General features: G+C 41.8%; 1 protein-coding gene across 3 annotated transcripts; it reads left to right on the forward strand.

Annotated features, from left to right (window-relative positions):
• The first annotated feature begins 930 nt into the window (after window positions 1-930).
• Window positions 931-6,819, forward strand: LOC102717936 (40S ribosomal protein S4-like). 3 transcript variants are annotated; one of them, XM_015843754.2, is made up of 5 exons: window positions 931-1,063; window positions 1,549-1,626; window positions 1,731-1,911; window positions 2,022-2,119; window positions 2,238-3,112. In XM_015843754.2, exons 1-5 carry the CDS (start codon window positions 1,061-1,063, stop codon window positions 2,673-2,675), a joined length of 798 nt encoding a protein of 265 aa, XP_015699240.1. In that variant the 5' UTR covers window positions 931-1,060; the 3' UTR covers window positions 2,676-3,112. The 3 variants fall into 3 exon arrangements, with proteins under 3 accessions (XP_015699240.1, XP_015699241.1, XP_006644163.1); XM_015843755.2 differs by lacking the exon at window positions 2,238-3,112 and adding an exon at window positions 6,052-6,819 and having other exon boundaries at window positions 944-1,063; XM_006644100.3 differs by lacking the exons at window positions 931-1,063; window positions 1,549-1,626; window positions 1,731-1,911; window positions 2,022-2,119; window positions 2,238-3,112 and adding exons at window positions 4,430-4,543; window positions 5,008-5,085; window positions 5,194-5,374; window positions 5,479-5,576; window positions 6,052-6,818.
• The last annotated feature ends 7,429 nt before the right edge of the window (window positions 6,820-14,248 follow it).

A 14,248-nucleotide genomic window follows, 5' to 3' on the forward strand; every position in this document is an offset into this window, starting at 1 on the left:
ATACTTTATATATGTTTTAATAGATAATGTCATTAATTTTTTGACACACATTTGACCATCTTAACAGATAATAACATTAAATTTTTTACACGCATTTGACTATTTTTCTTATTAAAATACTAATGTAATTATTATTTATTTTTGGGGATTGGATTTATTACTAAACGTATTTAGTTATAACTTATATTTTTTATAATAATTACATTTTAATTACTTTTGTAAATAATAATTACATAAGATTTTTTTATAAGACAAATGATCCAACGTGTAACAGAAAACCAAGTGTTATTTATTAAAAATAAGGATATAGTCCTGGGCCCATTCCCCCATTATTTATCAATAGTGTTATTTATGTAACCAGATTCACTTTTTTTCACGTACATGCTTTCCGAACGGTTAAACGATCTATTTTTTATGAAAATAGTATAAAAAAAGTTGATTTAAAATCATATTAATCTATTTTTTAATTTTTATATTTAATAATTAATTAATCATATACTTATTTATTATTATATTTTTCACGCCAGATAAATAACCCAATGCTGAACCGCCAATGTGGCGAGCAACAAGATCCTCCGAACCGCCGATGTATGTGAGGGAATCTTTAGAGTACTTCCCCCTACTTGCCAAAAGTCCTCATCACACCGGCAGCCTAGCCAGTTAGCTATCGGATAATGTATGTGAGGGAATCTTTAATGCAAACTTTACTTACGTAAAGTAAAGAAGTTACCTATTTGAAGAGTGTTCGCGCAGAGGGAGTTCGGGCGAACGTTCGCTAATTAGTCTTTTCCGCGAAAGAGGCTTTGCACCCACAGGCCGCAGAGCTCTTACCAGGCCGAGCCCACTTCCCCCGCGACATGTAAAAAGCCCAAAAAGGCGCAGCATAGGCGAAACCCTACCAGCGGCACGCAACATATAACCTCTCGCCCTCCACCTTCCTCCCTCTCCTTCTTTCTGGCGGCGGCGGCGGCGGCGGCGGCGGTACGAAGCAGCAGGGATCGCCAAGGAGGCAGGCAGACGACGGCGTGGTCTCCCGCGCCGCTAGCTCGAGTTCGCAGCCATGGTGAGCGCTGCCCCGTCTCTCCCTTTGATCTCTTGGTTCCCTCTCTCTCGTCCATCTCATGAACCCTTCGAGTTCGTAGTTTCCAACCGAACGCTAGCAGAATGGTTTGTTTTTTTGGCCCGTGTGGTAATGTTAAGAGAGATAATTGGGATATTTTGGGGAGCAATTGTTTGGTTACTGGGAACTGATGCGGTATGCGTTGTAGATTGGCGGGCAGGTGTGAGGGCTATGCAATCTTTTCAAATGTTGTGACAGCATATGTATGATGGCTACCTTGCGCTAGGGTCTTCAAGTTGCGTGCAGTGACCTTGATCTAATTGCTATATTTCTTATGAATTTTATAGGAATTAGTTTCCAAGCTATGCAGATAAATAGTATGGATCCTGCTGCTATCTAGAATTATGTTGTACTGTTTTTTGACGCCACAATACTGAGTTTGTGCTTAAGAATATACTTAATGTTGTCCAACTGTTATATCTGAATAGGCGAGGGGATTGAAGAAGCATCTCAAGAGGCTCAATGCGCCGAAGCACTGGATGCTCGACAAGCTCGGCGGAGCTTTTGTAAGTTTATGCAATTTGCTATGATCGCTTCAAATGTCCTGTGCCTATTGCTAGTATTCTATTGTTCAGTATTGTAATTCTCGAAACTGCTTTGTGATTTTCAGGCTCCTAAGCCATCATCTGGACCTCACAAGTCCAGGGAGTGCTTGCCACTGATCCTCATTATCAGGAATAGGTTGAAGTACGCGCTGACATACCGCGAGGTGATCTCAATCCTGATGCAGCGCCATGTCTTGGTTGATGGGAAGGTCAGGACTGACAAGACCTACCCTGCCGGTTTTATGGGTACGCGTTCCTGTTTTGATTTGATTATTACCAATTGGTACCTTGTACGATCAGAGGTATCCCAGTGGCGCTTTTCTAAAACATAGCGTAATAGTCATGTTCTCTGGCAGATGTCATTTCCATTCCTAAGACTGGGGAGAACTACAGGCTTCTCTATGACACCAAGGGTCGCTTCCGCCTTCAGTCTGTTAAGGATGAGGATGCCAAGGTTAGAATTGTTTCTTTTTATTCATATGCAACACATGTGAAGCAACTTTTCTTTTGCAAGTCAAATTTATATCTTTTTTCTAGTGTTGTAGTCTAAATGTTCAAGCTTTTTTATGCAGTTCAAGCTTTGCAAAGTTCGGTCTGTCCAGTTTGGACAGAAGGGTATTCCCTATCTGAACACTTACGATGGACGCACCATCCGCTACCCAGACCCTTTGATTAAGGCTAATGACACAATCAAAATTGATCTTGAGACCAACAAGATTGTTGACTTCATCAAGTTTGATGTGGGCAACGTTGTTATGGTCACAGGAGGGAGGAACACTGGGCGTGTTGGTGTGATTAAGAATAGGGAGAAGCACAAGGGAAGTTTTGAGACCATCCACGTGGAGGACTCTTTGGGCCATGCGTTCGCCACCCGTCTGGGCAATGTGTTCACAATTGGCAAGGGCAACAAGCCATGGGTTTCTCTCCCTAAGGGCAAGGGTATCAAACTCAGCATCATTGAGGAGCAGAGGAAACGAGATGCTGCTGCTCAGGCTGCTGCAAATGCTTGAATACAGTTGATATGCTGAGTTATTCTGAACCAGAATATCAGTGAGCATAGAGAATTAATGATCCATTCTATTCTGTTTTGAGGTTTTTTGCATTTTGTTTAGGTTGACAGCATTTTACATCCTAGATGAAATGTAGCTGTTTACAGTAATACTTAAGAGTTGTCAGATGCAGAGATCAATCATTTCCAGACCTTTTTGATGTTATCATCAATCCATTTTTTTTGTGCTTTTGGTCTTGAAGGACCCCTGGGGCTACTACCATCAAGCAGTCATTATAATATGATCAGTAGCCGTTTGCTATCATCTTTTTGGAGAGGGTTGTTCTCATACTAGTGTTTTACTGAACCTGCGTGTCAAAGATAGTTCTGTAGCTATTATAAGGTTATTTTTCTTAAAAAAAGATGGCAGGTAAAATGTATTGGAATTAGTAAACATCTTCCCTACTATCTAGTCAACTGATATAAAGCACCAAGGATTGAGGTTCAGCAGGTAGCCACCTTTCAACCTCTCTCTCTTAATCTGCTATTCTTCCCTCCCTTGATGGCGCTTCATGCCATCCCAGGGTGAGAGAGTCTCCGTATACTGGTATTTATATGTGCTCTCTTGCTACATATCACAACACTTCGTATGGATACTAAAATATTTGGATATATATAAAACGAATACTAGCTCTGTTCTAAAATATAAGCATATCTAGATTTCTAGATTGAATAGGTAGGTTAAGAATATATCAAAAGATTCATATTTAGTCATTGGTTAATTTTTAAATTTTGACGATTATATTATCTTTCGAAGCATCTGATTAGTTCTGAAATCATTGGAATAATTGAAATTGTGGAAGTCAATACAAAAATAACTGTATTGAGATATAAGTTTTGAATCTAAGAAATACTTATATTTTAAAACGAGAAAATATATTGATCCATGGATTAATTTCGACAAAACTATAAAATCTTGTAAAATGTTTGATTTTTTTTGGGTTGTGACCATTCGTCTTATTCAAAAATTTAATATTAATATAAAAAATGACAAGTAATGCTTAAAGTTTTTCTATAATAAAATAAGTCACAAGCAAAATAAATGATATTTCTATAATTTTTTGAATAAGACAAATGATCAAAATTGTAAGAAAAAAGTCAAACATGCTAGGGGAGTACCTAATTAACACATGCACCACACGAGACATCCGCCATGGATGTATGGTTGATGTGCATGTCTAGGCAGAGGGCGCATAACGTGTGGATAACTCATATGTTAGTGGCTTGGCACTTGGCATGTTAATGATAAAACTTGGTATTAATGGCCATTAAAGAGTTAAGATTGAATTGGTCGGAACATACATAGTAAAATAAGATTTATTAGATCCGGATATATAAAGATAAGTGGGGATAGAATCGTCGTACGTATCTAATAAGGATAGTTAGATACCAGGCGTATAAATATGTGACAAATTCAGAACAATACAACACAAAAAAAATTCATGGACTTTCAGTTCTTTTATTTAATAATTTATTCTCACTTAATTAACTGTTGACTTGAGAAAAATAATTTCTTCCATGATTTCTTGTTATCACACTCGGCCCACTGGCGTGAGAGAATACAGCGTAAGAGGTTTTCACCGGCTGGCCGCAGAGCTCCTACCAGGACGAGCCCATTTTGCCGTGACCTGTAAAAGGCCCAAAAAGCCCATCTCCCCGCATAGGCGAAACCCTATCAGCGGCACGCAGCATATAACCTTTCCCACCTCTCGACCTCCACCTTTCCTCCCTCTTCTCCTTCTGGCGGCGGCGGCGGCGGCGGCACGAAGAAACAAGGATCGCCAAGGACGCAGGCGAAACAAGGATCGCTAGCTCGAGTTCGCAGCCATGGTGAGCGCTGCCCCGTCTCTCCCCTGATCCCCTCTCTCATCCATCTCATAAACCGTACTTCTGTAGAACAGTGTCTCCTCTTCATAGTCTCGAACCAAATGCTAGCAGGATGGCTTGTTTTTGGTTTGTGTGGTAGTATTAAGAGAGAGAATTGAGATGTTGGGGAGGAATTGTTGGGTTATTTGTCAGCTGATGCGATATGCGTTGTAGATTGGCTGGCAGGTGTGAGGGCTATGCAATCATTTCAAATGTTGTGACAGCATATGTATGATGGTTACCTTGTTGTAGGATCTTATTTAAGTTGCATGCAGTGATCTTGATCTAGTTGCTATATTTTTTTTTACGAATTTTATAGGAATTAGTTTCCAAGCTATGAATTATTTTGTACTGTTTTTTGACGCCTCAATACTGAGTTTGTGCTTAAGAATGTACTTAATGTTGTCCCAACTGTTTTATCTGAATAGGCGAGGGGATTGAAGAAGCATCTCAAGAGGCTCAATGCGCCGAAGCACTGGATGCTCGACAAGCTCGGCGGAGCTTTTGTGAGTTTATGCAATTTACTACGATGGCTTGAGATGTCCTGCGCCGATTGCTAGTATCTTCTGTTGTTCAGTATTGTAATTATCAAAACTGCTTTGTATGACTTTCAGGCTCCTAAGCCATCATCTGGACCTCACAAGTCCAGGGAGTGCTTGCCACTGATCCTCATTATCAGGAATAAGTTGAAGTATGCGCTGACATACCGTGAGGTGATCTCAATCCTGATGCAGCGCCATGTCTTGGTCGATGGGAAGGTCAGGACTGACAAGACCTACCCTGCCGGTTTTATGGGTGCGCATTCCTGTTTTGGTTTTTACCAATTGCTACCTTCTATGATCATGGTATCCCAGTGGTGCATTTCTAAAACGTAGCATAACAGTCATGTTCTCTGGCAGATGTCATTTCCATTCCTAAGACTGGAGAGAACTACAGGCTTCTCTATGACACCAAGGGTCGCTTCCGCCTTCAGTCTGTTAAGGATGAGGATGCCAAGGTTAGAATCGTTTCTTTTTATTCATATGCACACACATGTGAAGTGACTTTCTTTTGCAAGTCAAATTTATACCTTCTTTCTAGTCTTGTAGTCTAAGGGTCTGTTTGTTTCCCTCTGACTTTTTTTTAAGTCCCTGTCACATCGAATGTTTAGACACTAATTAGAAGTATTAAATATAGACTATTAATAAAACCCACCCAATATTCTGGACTATTTCGCGAGGCGAATCTATTGAGCCTAATTAGTCCATGATTAGCGAATATGATGCTACAGTAAACATTTGCTAATTGTGGCTTAATTAGGCTTAATAAATTTGTCTAATGAAATAGCCTTTATTTATGCAATTTGTTTTGTTATAAGTCTATATTTAATACTTCTAATTAACGTCCAAACTCCAAACATCCGATGTGACAAGGGTCTACAAAAAAGTCCCTGGATCCAAACAACCACTAAATGTTCAATCTTTTTTATGCAGTTCAAGCTTTGCAAAGTCAGGTCTGTCCAGTTTGGACAGAAGGGTATTCCCTATCTGAACACCTATGATGGACGAACCATCCGCTACCCAGACCCTTTGATTAAGGCTAATGACACAATCAAGATTGATCTTGAGACCAACAAGATTGTGGACTTCATCAAGTTTGATGTGGGCAATGTTGTTATGGTCACAGGAGGGAGGAACACTGGTCGTGTTGGTGTGATTAAGAACAGGGAGAAGCACAAGGGAAGTTTTGAGACCATCCACGTGGAGGACTCTTTGGGCCATGCCTTCGCAACCCGTCTGGGCAATGTGTTCACCATTGGCAAGGGCAACAAGCCATGGGTTTCTCTCCCTAAGGGCAAGGGTATCAAGCTAAGCATCATCGAGGAGCAGAGGAAGCGAGATGCTGCTGCTCAGGCTGCTGCAAATGCTTAAATACAGTTGATATGCTCAGTTATTCTATCTGAGAATTTCAGTGAGCATAGAGAATTAATGATCCATTCTGTTGAGTTTTTTGCATTTTGTTTTGGTTGACAGCATTTTACATCCAGTTAAAATGTAACTGTTTACGGCAATACTTAAGAAGTGTCTGCTGCAGATTGTGCCATTTTTTTGTGTTTCGTGCTTTTGGTCTCGAAGGACCCCTGGGGCTATTGCCATCGAGCAGTCATATGATATGATCAATAGCCGTTAGCTATTATCGTTTTGCTGAGGTTTATTCTCATACTATGTTTTACTGAATCTACATGTCAAATATAATTTTGAAGCTATTGTACGGTTATTTTTTTTAAAAAAACGTGGCCGGTAAAATTTATTGGAATCATTAAACATCTTTGCTACTATCTATCCGTGAACTGCTATAAAGCACCAGTCGATTGAACTGCTATAAAAACATTGCATGTAAAAATTATTGGAATCCTTAAGCTCTTCAGTTTTGGGAATGTAGAGCATGCCATTCTAGTCTGTGAAATCCAATCAGCCGATGAAAGGTTTGGTTACATTGTACAGTTATCTATATCAACTTCTCAACAAGTTTGGGCATGCCCATCCATGATGGAAAATATGAGCTTTTGTGGGCAGCTTGTCAGGGCATGTATGACAAAATTTTCAAAAAAAACCCCGCCCATCTAACAGACGGCCATAGCGTCTCTTGGCGAAGAGACAGTAGGGTTACGTGCTCCAATGCCAAATCGACACCACTAGCACGGTTGTACGTCGTGTCTCGTCTATTCGCTAGTACTATTGATTAACTTGATAGACAAGTCATTGTACAAACCGTCTATTTAGCTGTCTGTGTGTGTCAAATAGACAACAACTATCTATATGTTATACTTGCCCTCATGAAGTCTCTTGCAATTGATCTTCCCTCCATAAACAAAGGATAATTCAGTGTTTTCACTTTTCCCTTTGAAACCTACTAGACCTTTATTGCATCAGCTGACCACCGATGTCCCTATGCTCCTGCGCTCCAACATCACTGCAATTCGAGTTAGTACCTGCTACAAAAAGGACTGTAAATTGTATAGAGTGCTTATTTTTTCAGAGAAATATTCAATATAGTTTTGGATTTTTAGATGATGAAAGTAGATTTTTTATTTTTTTTATTTTTTAGAGAAGGATATTTTTACTCGGTCTCTATATCCGGTTGGATATTTGCAACCATTTTTATTTTCTTTAATTTGGGAACTTAGCCTAAGTAGGGGACTTAGACCCTGTCAACGCCAAATTTTGGCAAATGGGCGTTATCGATTGAAGCACGGGTTGAAGACCGAATCGGATAGGAAGGCTGGAGACAGGAAGCTGTACACGAGGAGATCCCAGCCGATAGAGGCCAAATCGGACAAGGACGAGAGTGCGATTGGGCCCAAAACCTGGAGATAGGTTCGGTGTTTAACCGTGAGTCCGTGTAGTTCAATTAGGTTTTATTCCAGAGTTTGTTTAGGATTATGTTATTTAATTAGAGTCTGAATAATGTAAAGTTAGGTAGTAACGGATTTTTATCCGGTTAGTTATTTCCCGGGGCTATAAATATAGGTGCTCGGGGTCCTTGTAAATTATCTCTAAATCAATTCAACTTGGCGCATCGCCTCAAATCTTCGACTTGCTTGAGCTTTCGGCGTGGGGTTTGTTAGCTTCGCAATGTAAGTTCTAGTTCGTCAAACCTGTCGATCGACTTAGACAGAACTGTCTCGGTTAAAACCGATCTTCTGCTTGGTTGATCGGCAGGCTGAGTTCTACTATTATTTTAGTCTGTTCTAGTTTAAGGTAGTGGTAGTTCTCGATCAAATCCTCGTAAGTTCCTATATTCGGTTTGGTCACCTGAGTTTAGTCGATCTGATTCTGCCTCGGTTCGGTCCGATCAATCGGGTTTGCTGGATTTGTGTCACCAGATTGGGATGGGGGCTTGCGAGGGTTTATCGCTGGAGTTTTAGCCAACATTATCTTAAGTAATTTATTGAGTGATTTGTTAGTCTCGTTGATCTTCATGTTTCTGTGGTTATATCGTGATAGACTGCATACTGTCTCGGTTAGATCTGATCTATGTATGTTTAGAATGATCTGTCCATAGAGGTCCGTTTGAACGGCTGGGTTTAACGGATTGGTTGATGGATTACGCTATTTTGCTATCTCGTTATTCGCATGTTACAATATTCATCTGATGCTATGTGTGGTTATGCTTAGATCTGTACTGTCTCGATTAGGTTTGATCTTCTAGATCTGGTATAGGCATACATGTCATTGGTTATTATTGTTTTATGTTGGTGATTGGTATAGCATTCCAGTATATGTGTATTTCCCCATTTAGTTCCGTATCGGCTGGTAAATTCATGAGCGATAAATACCAAAGCGGTCCGATCGGCTAATTAATCTTAAGACTGTCTCGGTTAGGTCCAATTTTTTAAGATTAATTGGCTGCTTGGCCTATTTAGTGTTTATCCTGCTTTTGACTCAGCTGATTGAGCATATTATATTTATAAATGTTATCATGAAATTCCTGTAAGCCGATCGCTTAGTCTATCGGCTGGGGTCCTGGGACGGTATCGGCCATCCAGCCGATAACAGTTTCGGGGTTAACTGTTTTCCATGCTATATCTTTTCAGTTACAGGATCAAACTGACTGACACGTCCGATATCTCTAAGAATTAGGTCCTGCACTGGAATGGTCTAAGATTGATTCCCAGGGCTACGTGTGTGACCGTTAATTGTTGTTTTCAGCGTCAACAGACCCTCAGATAACCCAATCTAAAATTCATGTTTCTATGGAAATTTGAACCCAACACCTTGAGTGCTACTCAGGTCACTGCAACAACTAGGTTGCATGCCCTTTGACAAGATGAAAGTAGATAGCGGGCAGTACTTTGAACATAACCTTTTCAGTTACAATAGCACATTTAATCTGTTTCCAATAACAGGTAGGGCAACATCGTGCATCAGATCATGTATCTTACATAACCTTTCAAAACAATGCTCATTCTTGCTTTCTATGTCCCTGAAACACGACTCCTCTACATGTAAAAAAACTCACGCTCGTGCCACTCATCCCCGGGGCGACACGGGCGGCGATAGCTCGCCGGGGCAAACCTCCTCCCTCCTCCCTCTAGCCTCGCCGTTGCTCGAGCGCCTGCCGGCAAAGCCGGCCAGCCGCCAGGACGGCGGTGGCAGGGCCATCTCTTCTCTCTGCTCGCACCGTTCGTCGGGGGGTGCGCCGGAACCAGGCGGAGGCGGGCTGCGATGACATGGATGTTGGCGGCCATAGCCAGCGCCGCTGGGGCTAGATCTGGTGCCTAGGCGCCCAGATTTGTGCCTTGGCCTGTGGAGCGGCTGCGGAGAAGGCTGCGAGGTGAGGGTTGCGGCGGTGGTTGCGTCGGCTGGCCACAAGGCGAGGCGAGGTGAGGAGAAGGCTAGCTGCGTCTGCTCGGCCAGCGCTTGGCGGCATGTGCATGGCCACGAAGGGGTGTCCGCTGTGTGCACCGTGGCTATCGCAGGGCGGCGGCGCCATCCACGTGGCTAGGGGTGTAGAGCAACAATGCGTGGTTGGGTTCCACGACCGGGGTCGCTAGATCCATGGCCAGCATGCTCGGATCTAGCTGTCCTCGGCAGGTCTTCCTCGTTGCTGGCCGGGCTCTCTCCCTCTATTCGGATTTTCCCCCTTCTATGGTTGGACCTTGCTCTGGTCGTGGGGAACTTTCGAGGGTGGGCTGGCGCTCCGGCTTGCGCCACGAGATGGCAGCGGTTTGTTGGCACTACCGTAGGTTTGGCCGAGGTCCGATTGCTTGCGAAGTGATTTAGATTGTTCTTTGGGCGTCAATATGAAGGATGCTTATGGGGGTGATGCGGAGACGCTGGCGAAAGCCTTGTTGTGCCTTGGGCCGGCTTGACAACGACGACGCCTACGGGCGCTGGTTCCCTCCTTCGAGGCATTGTCGCGGCGTTCTCTCCCATGTTCCATAATTCTCTAGGTAAAAACCTTGTTCCGACCTTTGGACGAGCGGTGGTGGCGTTCTGCGTCATATCCCTCTTGGGGGCATCGCTTTGGGGAAGCTACTTCGTGCATTGACAACCATTGACTAATGGCCAAAACAACAACATCGGTAATCGATGTAATGTTAGCAGGGCCATTAACCTAGAGCCGTAATAGTGGCTCAAGATGTGGCGGTGGAGTTCAAATTAGAGGAAGAACTCAACGACTGATGATGACTAGTGTTGATAATGAGGATGTCAATACACGAATGGCGGTGAAGATGAAGCCACAACACTGTGACCCAAGGGGACATAGTTGCAACTCCATGTCAATGTGGTGACGTATAACTATGAGCGGTGATGATGCAGTTCGAGGGGATGACGCTGTAGGATCGAACAAGATCAAACAAACCTACCAGAGGGGGGTGAATGGTAGGGAAAAACAAAACCCAAAAATCTTTCGCGGAATAAAGGATTACCTCTGTCGAAGAAATTGACGAAGACTTGCTACCTTGATCACGTCGCTCCTGTGTCGCCGCTACCTTGATCGCGCCGCTCATGTGCCGCCGAGCAGATCATCGAATCGCGCCACTCCTATGACGTCGATCGGATCGTCGGAATCCAAAAAATCACCAGTAGATAAAAGTCGAAAACGTAGATTGAATGATCTTGACTTTATTGCATCAACTGGTATTTACAAAGTGCACCAACAGCACTCCTATCAAAATCGTCGATCTAGAATCAACAACTAAGTCTCACAAAAGCACACCGGGGGCATACCCCTCGGTCTCTATTTATATCGAAAAGTCTATCACCAAATAGGAGTAGGACTCCTTATACTAATATGGCTCATCCCTTAGTTTTCCTAATTAAATCCAACATGCCAAAATCAGGCGTGCTACAGTAGTCCGACTGCTACAGTACCCACCGCGCTACAGTAATCCGGGTCCGCTACAGTAATCCGATCCGGTTGCTACAGTGCCGCGCGCTACAGTGACGGCGCTGCTACAGTGTCCGAACTTGTAGCAAATTCCTTTTCTTTTCTCATCCAGTTTTGATCCGATTTACTTCCCGATTTTTCCGGCACTTACACATACAACATGTGAAGCCCGTTACGATTCTATCCCACACGGTGTTGCTCCACCATGTGCCAACTCGTATTCAATATCGTCACCTGGCATCCTCGATCGTCCGGACCTCAGCTCCTCCCTGAGCCTAGTCACGATCCCACCGCCATTGACCGATATTGACTTCAAGTCACCTGCACAACTAGAGACAAACCAACCGTTTTCGAGCACAGATATCGCAACCTGACTCACATTAGTTACACACACTCGCACCAACGCCTTAATTGTTTCCAAACCAAATTCAATTTATAAACCAAATCGCAAGCCAATTGTTCATCAGAAAATATTAATCATGCTTATGATCTTACAGACGCAGCGACAACCCAAAGCTTGATGGCGTATAGCACCAGACTCAAAGATGATCGGTCACAGAACCTTATCATTGCCAAGCACTTTATTGGGTGATCTAACTGATGTTGTGCGAGCGGGACAACGGATAAAAAACCGAAGTCAATGTCGATGTCGGAGACACACAATGCTCGACGAGTTGGTGAGTGTCCTAAACCTGATCTCTAATCGACAATAAGCAAAATCAGGACGATGAGGGTTAAAGACCAGGGCCGCGACCACGGTCTTGATTGAGAAAATGAGAACACTGCATGGAGGAGGGGTAGAGCCGTAGAGCCTAGATGGCAGGGCCGATAGAGCCTAACGATGTCCATGGAGATTGATACCTCCATGGAGGAGGATATCTATGAGAATGATGACGTGAATAAGAGTTCACTTGAGGGGATTGAGATCCTTTTCGGTAGCAACAATAATGACGAACTAAAAAAAAATAAAAATTCAGGTGGCCAGCCTGAGAGATCAATATCTCCCTGAGGCAACGTTCTGCAAGTGTGAGAGAGGGACGACTAGGTCATTTGCTCTGTTAACTTGTTTAAGAGTATAGTGAGAGTCCGAGAGAGTGATATACTGTGTGTATTGACTAATGTACTTGTTGGAAAAGTAGATGCACATAGAAGATACATAGATTTAACATGGAAACCCTTACAGGAAAAATCACCGGTGCCAACCGACAATAAACACTATGAGGAGATAATTACAACACAGAGGAATACAACAGGCCATCTAACCCTTTCTGTGTAGCTTACAAGAGATATATAAAGGGGTAATATAAGAGTCCTAATAAGAAAGGACTAAGTTCTATTAGTAAATTCTAAGAGTCCTAAAGGAAGAAGACTAGAAATCATATTAGGAAACTAATATCATAATCCAAATACATTGCATATATTGTTAGAAATAAGCACAACTATCATAATTGTTGTGTGAATATTGTTATGCAACCCTAAAAGAATCAAACCGTTATACCATTGCCTAGGAGCTTGCTTCAAACCATAAAGAGACTTCTTCAAATGACAAACTAAATATTCTTCTAAATCTCTATGTAATAAGGCAATTTTAACATCAAGTTGCTCTAATTCCAAGTCAAATAAAGCAACAAAAGGAAGCTGAACCCGAATGGAAGAGTGGCATACAGTGAGAGAAAACACTTCATAAACACTTCATTGAAGTCAATACCTTTATTTTGATCAAAACCTTTCACCACTAATCAGGCTTTCTATCTTGCAGGTTCAACTCTAGAAATACGTACCTTACTTCTTCTTATAAATTCATTTACACTTTAATGACTTTTTACCTGTTGGAAGCTCTATCTAATCTCATGTATGATTTTTATGAAGGCTCTCAATTTCTTCATTTGTAATTGTCAACCACATAGAAGAATTTTCACATGAGATAGCTTCAGAATAATAAGAAGGTTCAATGACATCATTAACATCTTTAGCATAACATGACATATCATATATGTTACGATATAACTAGCAATGGAATATTTCTTCTAGTTCTATCTTGAGCCAAACATTGACCATTATTGTCAGAAGACGATGAATCAATAACTTGCTGTCTAGTAGGAGAAACTGAAGATTTAGAATCGACAGTAGGCAAAACTAACTCAAATTATGCACCCCTTAGAACATATCTAACAACTTCAGATTCAATAGTGGATAAATTATCACTACCTGGGGAGATAAAAAAGTTTTCTTTAAATGCGACATGACGTCTAATGTTCTATTTATGAGCATTAAAACACCATAAACAATACCTATTGACACCAGAACCATCGCCAACAAATATGCATTTTCTTGCTGTAGGTTCTAGCTTTCTAGTGCTAGCATGAGCATAAGCAAGACAACCAAAAATTCTTAGATTAGAATAATCAACTGATTCACTCCACCAAACTTCATCTAGAATTTAAAAATTGTCAGCTTAATTTGGAGAGCGATTGACCAAATAACAAGCCGTAGAAACAGTTTTAGCCTACAAACCATGCTTATTCCATGTGCTTGCATTTGAAAGCATGCAACAAGCTCTTTCCAGGATAGTGTGATTTATACGCTCTACCACACCGTTTTGTTAAGGAGAACCTCGAACTGTCAATTGTCTTGCAATACCATGATTAGCATAAAAGTTGTCAAACTCACCACTATAAAATTCCAATACTATTCCTAGTTTAATAGTTAGTTCAATACTAGTCATATTCTAATTTGTGTCTATAGATATAGGTCACCTTTTGTACGTGTAATCCATTATAATTATTAGTTGAT

The sequence above is a fragment of the Oryza brachyantha genome, chromosome 1 (genome assembly GCF_000231095.2).
Source record: "Oryza brachyantha chromosome 1, ObraRS2, whole genome shotgun sequence".
NCBI classification, from domain to species: Eukaryota; Viridiplantae; Streptophyta; class Magnoliopsida; order Poales; family Poaceae; genus Oryza; species Oryza brachyantha.

What these genes read in the sequence shown, in the direction of transcription:
- LOC102717936 (XM_015843754.2), top strand. An exon ending in ACAAGCTCGGCGGAGCTTTT is followed by an intron (nt 1,627 to 1,730) that starts GTAAGTTTATGC and finishes TGTGATTTTCAG; the next exon opens with GCTCCTAAGCCATCATCTGG. An exon ending in TTAAGGATGAGGATGCCAAG is followed by an intron (nt 2,120 to 2,237) that starts GTTAGAATTGTT and finishes TTTTTTATGCAG; the next exon opens with TTCAAGCTTTGCAAAGTTCG.